This window comes from Euprymna scolopes, chromosome 25, assembly GCF_053919585.1.
Source record: "Euprymna scolopes isolate OS-2025 chromosome 25, ASM5391958v1, whole genome shotgun sequence".
NCBI lineage: Eukaryota > Metazoa > Mollusca > Cephalopoda > Sepiida > Sepiolidae > Euprymna > Euprymna scolopes.
In genome coordinates, this window is record NC_136506.1 from 17,992,460 (window position 1) to 17,999,276 (window position 6,817).

General features: G+C 33.9%; 1 protein-coding gene across 1 annotated transcript; it reads left to right on the top strand.

The window, feature by feature from the left end:
- Nucleotides 1–3,450: 3,450 nt before the first annotated feature.
- On the top strand, nucleotides 3,451–5,650 carry LOC145247283 (uncharacterized). Its single transcript, XM_080108903.1, has 2 exons — nucleotides 3,451–4,705; nucleotides 4,833–5,650. Exons 1-2 carry the CDS (start codon nucleotides 3,724–3,726, stop codon nucleotides 5,168–5,170), a joined length of 1,320 nt encoding a protein of 439 aa, XP_079965029.1. The 5' UTR covers nucleotides 3,451–3,723; the 3' UTR covers nucleotides 5,171–5,650.
- Nucleotides 5,651–6,817: the final 1,167 nt, after the last annotated feature.

The window sequence follows — 6,817 nt, forward strand, 5'->3', positions numbered from 1 at the left end:
TGCTGTTACTATTTAACAGTTTTCATAATTTCAATAATTTTAGCTATTGGTTTTAATCTGGAAATGTTTCATTTCTTTTATGATTCTAAATATAGATACAACTGTCTATGGTACCATTTCTTGATTCTAGCACTTCCACAATCAGTCACTTGACAATCTATTCCATTAACCTTTATCCTCGTGTGGCTTTTAGCCTTGATAAGTGGTTACTCACTAGTAAAATAAAGTGCATTGCATATTGAATTTACCTACCAATTCCAATGATAAATATATTGCATGATTTTGTAAACATCCCTTGGTCCGATTAATAAGGAGTCACCAGACGATTTAATTGTAGAATGTAAATTAATAACATACAATTTTTTCACAGAAGTTTTATCAGCACTATACAAAAAAATCTTAAATTTTTAATGAAATGTTTTGGATTTATGAAATAATGATTGTATATTTTTAATTTGAACTTTTCCATATACTTTGTTATTTCAAATGCATATTAAACTCCTAAATATATTTATTTTTACAGGGTCCCCATCTCAAGAAAACATTGATGCGACTACTGCCGAAAATGATGATCCACCAGCTAAAAAAAGACGGGTTCTTCGTTCCAATTTTGATCGACCATCTTTGCCAGCTAGATCAGAGCATATTTTACCAGATGTTTGCATACTATGCCAAAAAGTAAAAACTATAGTGTGCAAAGGATCTGGCAAAAGAAACAGGGAAAAACTTGTCAGATGTTCGACAATAGAAGCTGCTAATTTAAAACGAGCAGCAGAAGAAAATGAAAATGAATCACTCCTCATGCAAATAAGGAATAAAGATTGTGTAGCAATCGAAGTGAAATATCATAACTCATGTTACCGTGACTTCACTCGATATTTAACCAAACCAACCAAAACCGAACACTCTGAGCAAACTTCATATGCTAAAGCATTTGAGGTCTTTGCGAAATTAGTCCAAACAAGGATTATCGAAAACAAGGAAATCATGAGACTTAAAAAATTGAAGGATTTGTTTGTCAAACAGATTAAAGAAACACATGGAGTTGATGCGCATTTATATAAAACAGGATATTTAAAACAAAGATTAATGAAAAAATTTCCTCAATTATGCTTCATCACTCCTAAAATGAGATCACAAGGTGACATCGTGTATGTAAATGACATTACAGTGTCTTCTCTTGTAGAGGAAAAAACAGTACTCCATGAGGAAACACATACCACAACTCCAAGTGAAACAGAGTCGTCAGAAAATGACACAAACCAACAAACAAGTCATGTACGCTCAGATCCAAATCCTCTTTCTAACTTGTACATAACAGCTATGGATCTGAGAAATATTATTCAACAAGTAAAACCTCCTTCGTTATGGCCGCCAACAGCAGAAACATTAAATTTGCAGGAGGCTGAAAAGATGGTGCCCCAAATTTTATTTAACTTTCTTGCATGGATACTTGGGGCATCTGAAGATTTGTGCACAGAAAAAATAATGGACATATCTGCATCCGTCTATAGAAAGATTTTGTCTATTTCACAAGACATTATATTTTTGTCTTCTAACGGACGTACATTAATGCCAAAACATTTATCACTTGGTATGGCTGTACGCCATCTGTCTGGATCTGCCCAAGTGATTGGTTTATTGAATGGTTTGGGACATTGTGTTTCTCATTCGGTGGTTTTAAATCATGATACAGCACTAGCTGAACTTGAAATCAATCGCGGAGAAAATTCTATTCCATCCACCATCCAGGCAGGTATTCCAACAACTTTGGTCTGGGACAATAATGATTTTGGTGAGGAAACTTTATCTGGACATGGAACAACACACAACACAACTGGGATAATAATACAAAATATGTTAGTCGAACCGTGTGCATCTAAGATTGCAGTAGAAGGACTCAAAAGAACACGGAAAAGAACATTGGAACCACCAGAAGTAAATTTGGCTACATACACCGGTGGAAGAAAAGATGGCCCACTACCATTTGCTGAACATGTTTCACTTCATTCAGATCGTGTATTTCTGCAAAATTCTCTAAAACTTGATATAGCGTACTATATCACAAAATTCGGCAGTGAAATTATATTACCATCTTGGACTGGGTTTAATCAACTCCTGTGCAAAAGGGAGATTGCATCAAAATCTACCATAGGTTATTTACCCGTAATTGATGTTAGCCCCACAGAAATGGATACAGTCCTTACAATTCTAAAAAAAAGCATTGACATTGCAGATCAACTCAAGTTAGAGTCTCTTGTTATTGTAATGGATCAAGCAATCTATTCAAAGGCACAATTAATTAGATGGAGAAATCCATATTTCATGAAGAGATTGGTGATTCGACTTGGTGCTTTTCATACAGCAATGTCCTTTCTTGGGTGTTTGGGAAAGCGTTTTCGTGATGCCGGGCTTCAAGATATTCTAATAGAATCAGAAGTTGGTGCTGTAGGCTCAATAAATGGAGTTTTCACAGGTAGACACTATAACAGAGCAGTTAGAGCCCATAAATTAGTGGCAATGCAGCATATGCGTTTGACAACCTATTTAAACAGCATTCCTGAAGAAAAGGCAGAAAAAGTGAAGCATTTAATGACATCCTTGTCACAATCATTCGCAGGACCTCAGTATGAAGAAATTCTGAAGGGAGAACATTTTCAAAGTTTTCTATCATCCTATGAAGAATTTATACAGGTTGGCAACAAAAAGCAAACTTTTGCATTCTGGAGTTCTTATATTGACATTGTAGAAATTCTTTTACTTTTCCTTAGAGGTATTCGAGAGTCAAACTGGGAACTTCACTTGGCCAGTGTTAGACAGATGTTACCTTGGGTGTTTGCATATGACCATGTAAATTATAGCAGATACCTTCCAGTTTACTGGTTGGAGATGTCTAATCTCGCTAATACTCATCCAGTGATATATACACAATGCATTGGAGGAGATTTTGCTGTTCAAAGAAGCTCAAATGCCTTTGCTTAAATTCCTTGTGACCAAACCATCGAACAAACTGCTAATCGTGATTCAAAAACAAAAGGTGGTATGACAGGCTTCAGCACAAACAAGAGAGCCGTCAACAGGTGGATATGGTCCCATCATCCGAGAGGGTCTATTACCCATGAATGTGAAACTATGGCTGGCAAAGGAGAACGAAGTGGAACACGATCAGATCTTTTACACAGTCGGATGAAACATGATAAGCTTGCTATTGGAAAGATAATAGACACAGTAAACAGTGTGTTTAATCCATTTGAGTATGAACCAGCTGAGTTGATCCATATTGCATCAGGATTAGTTGCGACACAAGATGTTCAAAATGATCTGCAATTTGCTAAGGCAAGGGGCGAATCAGAATTTGAAAATTTCTGTGGGCAGCGTCTACAAACGGGAGAAGTTGATTTTTTTGCCCCGATGAAAAGAATGAATTTACAAACATTATCCAGTATGTCTAAAAAATCAAATCATCATGTCCACGGAAAGGATATCACTTTGGAAGCAGATAGAAATCTCCTAGCAAGATTGGTTGTGATTGGTAGAATCCGGAACATTAATCTTCAAGAATTACTGTCATATTCCTTAGGTCCATTACCATTGTCCCTTGCAAATTCACATGGATCGTTGGTTAAAACTAATAAAGCAAACTTACTTCATGCTTTAGAAAGCCATGCTAACAATCCTATTGTTGAGAACCCTATAGTAGGTGGCATATATATAGTGGATGGTATGTCGCTGATACACCAATTAAATTTGAACAAATTACAAGGAGAGAAAACATTTCTTAATCTTGCTCTTGTTATTTTGAAAAGTTTAGTGAACAGGGCAAAATCGAATCATTCTAAAGAAATTCATTTTGTTACTGATACATACCAGCAGATCTCTATAAAAAATATCGAGAGGGATAAAAGAGCTGCTACTAGCTCTCAGATAAGAATCCATGGTCAGCTCCTTCCTCAGCAATGGAAGAAATTTCTTTCAAATGGAGAGAATAAAAAGTCCTTAATAGAATTCTTGGATGAAACATGGTCTAATGTTTCAACATCAGAGCTTAGAGGAGTGAAGGTATTCTTGGCGCATAACAAGAAATGTCATTCCTTCTCACCTGGAAAAGAGGCAAGTGATATTGTCATCCGGTTAGAAGAGACAAAACTTTGTAGCTCACAAGAAGAAGCTGATACACGGATTTATTTGCATGCTTCTTTTGCAGCCAACACTAGTACGGATGTAATCATTATGAGTCCTGATACCGATGTGTTTGTAATTGGAGTTTCTTTACAAAATCTTATTCCCGCACATTTATACTTCCACACAGGAAGAGGAACAAATTTGCGAACAATAGACATCAAGATGATAAAAGACAGCATTGGAGAGTCTGTCAGTCAAGCCTTGATTGGTCTACATTGTTTTACAGGATGTGATAGTGTCAGTTCATTTTACGGAAAGGGCAAAAAGAAAGCACTTAGTTTATTACTGAGAGAGAATGAGTTTTGTTACGCATTCAGTGATCTTGGTAATGCATTTTATGTGAAACCAGACACAGCAAAATCATTGGAAATGTTTGTTTGCAGGTTGTATGGCCAACAAAATGTCACAAGTGTTAATGAAGCCAGATACAACATGTTTAGATTCCAAAGAAAATTGGAAATCACAATGCCTCCAAATCAAGATGCCCTGAGTGAACACATCAAGCGAGCTAACTATCAAGCAGGTACGTTTTATAAATATTTAATTTCCAATTATATGTAAAAATTAAATATATGGAGTTTCATTGTTATTTGCTTATTAGAAAGGATGAAAATTATTCAATATTAATGTAAATTTCTTTCTTTTTTCAGGTGTCTATAAAAGGAGCCTCCATGCAAATCCTGATATACCATCCCCTGATTGTCATGGATGGAAGATAGAAAATGGAGATTTAGTAATCCATTGGATGAATCTTCTTCCTGCTCCAGACAGTTTAATGGATTTAATTAACTGCTCTGCCAAATGTAAAAAAAGTCATTGTAAAGACGTTAACATTTGTACATGTCTCCAAAACAGGGTCCCATGCACAGATATGTGCAAGTGTGCAAGAGATTCTTGTTATAAAATTAGTAAAACATTGGGCATGATGATGATGACACTGATGATGGTGATGACGACGACGATGATGATGAAGTGGCATAAGCAGTGATCAGTTTTAAATAAAAGCATATATGATCTTATTTACTAACATGTTGTTTGTTTAACTTTCATTAAAAATGCCTTTTTGTCCTTTAAATCTGTGTTATTATTCATAGATTCAAAAAAATACTTTTTAATGAAAATTGACAAACATTGTATATTTTACCAAGTTGATGTGTATAAAAAATGACACAAAATCGCAGCTCTACCTCAGGTTTAAACGACCTTGTTACATACAAAATATAGCAATAGATTTGTATGACTAATAATATTGGTAGACTATAGGTGTCTCTACATGAGAAATATCAAAATGTAAATCTATTTCTTTAGTTATCCACAGAAAAGATTGAAGTTGTTTCAAATAAGATGTTTGAAAAAAGCTTTTTTAGAAAAATATTCCCTATTTTGAAGCATAGTAAATATATTAAGTCCAATATTTATGTATTAAATGATGAAGAAATAAATTGGGAATAAAATGTGCTAAACTAGATGTCTGTATTGTTATCTGTTTGTGTGCTACTAAGGTTTAAGCAAGTCATAATGTTCTATTTGATGATTGTCGGCCATCTTTAAATATGGCCGCCGTTTTCATTAATGCGCAACATTTGTGCTTGTGAAAAAAAATATGATGTTCAGGAGTCTATTGGCATTCATTTGACACCATTTTTTCTTCCACCCCCAACCGAGGTCACAGAATCAAAAATCTAGAGGGATTTTGACCTTTGGGCCCATAGCCTAGTATCCCCGTGTGCTTGTTTCTTAGATTTTTTTTCTTCATAATTTGATTTATATATACAAACGGTCCGATACTTTACGCTTTCATTTATTTATTTATTTCTCTATCTATCTATCTATCTATCTATATATATATATATATATATATATATATGTATATATATATATATATATATATATACTATGATTCTTGCAGAATCTACAATTAAGAGGTCATGTCATTAGCATATTACATTATGGAAAATCAATATTACTTAATAGCACCATGTTAGTTAATGTTTCAAACGGGAAAATTGTTTTAGTTTTTTCTATTTAAAATTGTTATTTAATAAAACTAAACAACAATTTAACTGATGATATATTTAATCCAATTTATTTGCAATTATTTCCGACATCAACATTTCTTAAAGGCGTAGAATCATTATCCCTGGGTAACTTCGAAATATTTTATAAAAAATCTCTCTCACGAAATGAAATGATGTGGTAATCTCTATTAGTTTTAAACGTGAAAGCATAAATCATTGTAGAGCGAAAAATGTTTTTTTTTAATATTTAAACAATAAAACACTTACCAATAAACTGAAAATATTTGATTTGCTTATGTGTTATTATTCTTGAAAGGACTATACAGAAACCTTGATTGTTTCGAATTCAAATTTAAAACAACTTTTAGAAACGAAAATTCCCCCACTAAAAAACTAATAAACAAGCAGCCCACTAAAAACAGCAAATCGACAATTTCCTTTGTTTACGAAAAAAAATGTGCCCTTATAAAATAATAGGAATAAAATGCATGTTACACACACGTTAATGTTTAGAAAGTAATTATTTCAGGTCCATAATGCCATAAGGTGTCTTAGAACAGTGGCCAAAATAGATTTCAAATTACCTTTCCCTTAACTCGTGTTTCATATCCGAGCCT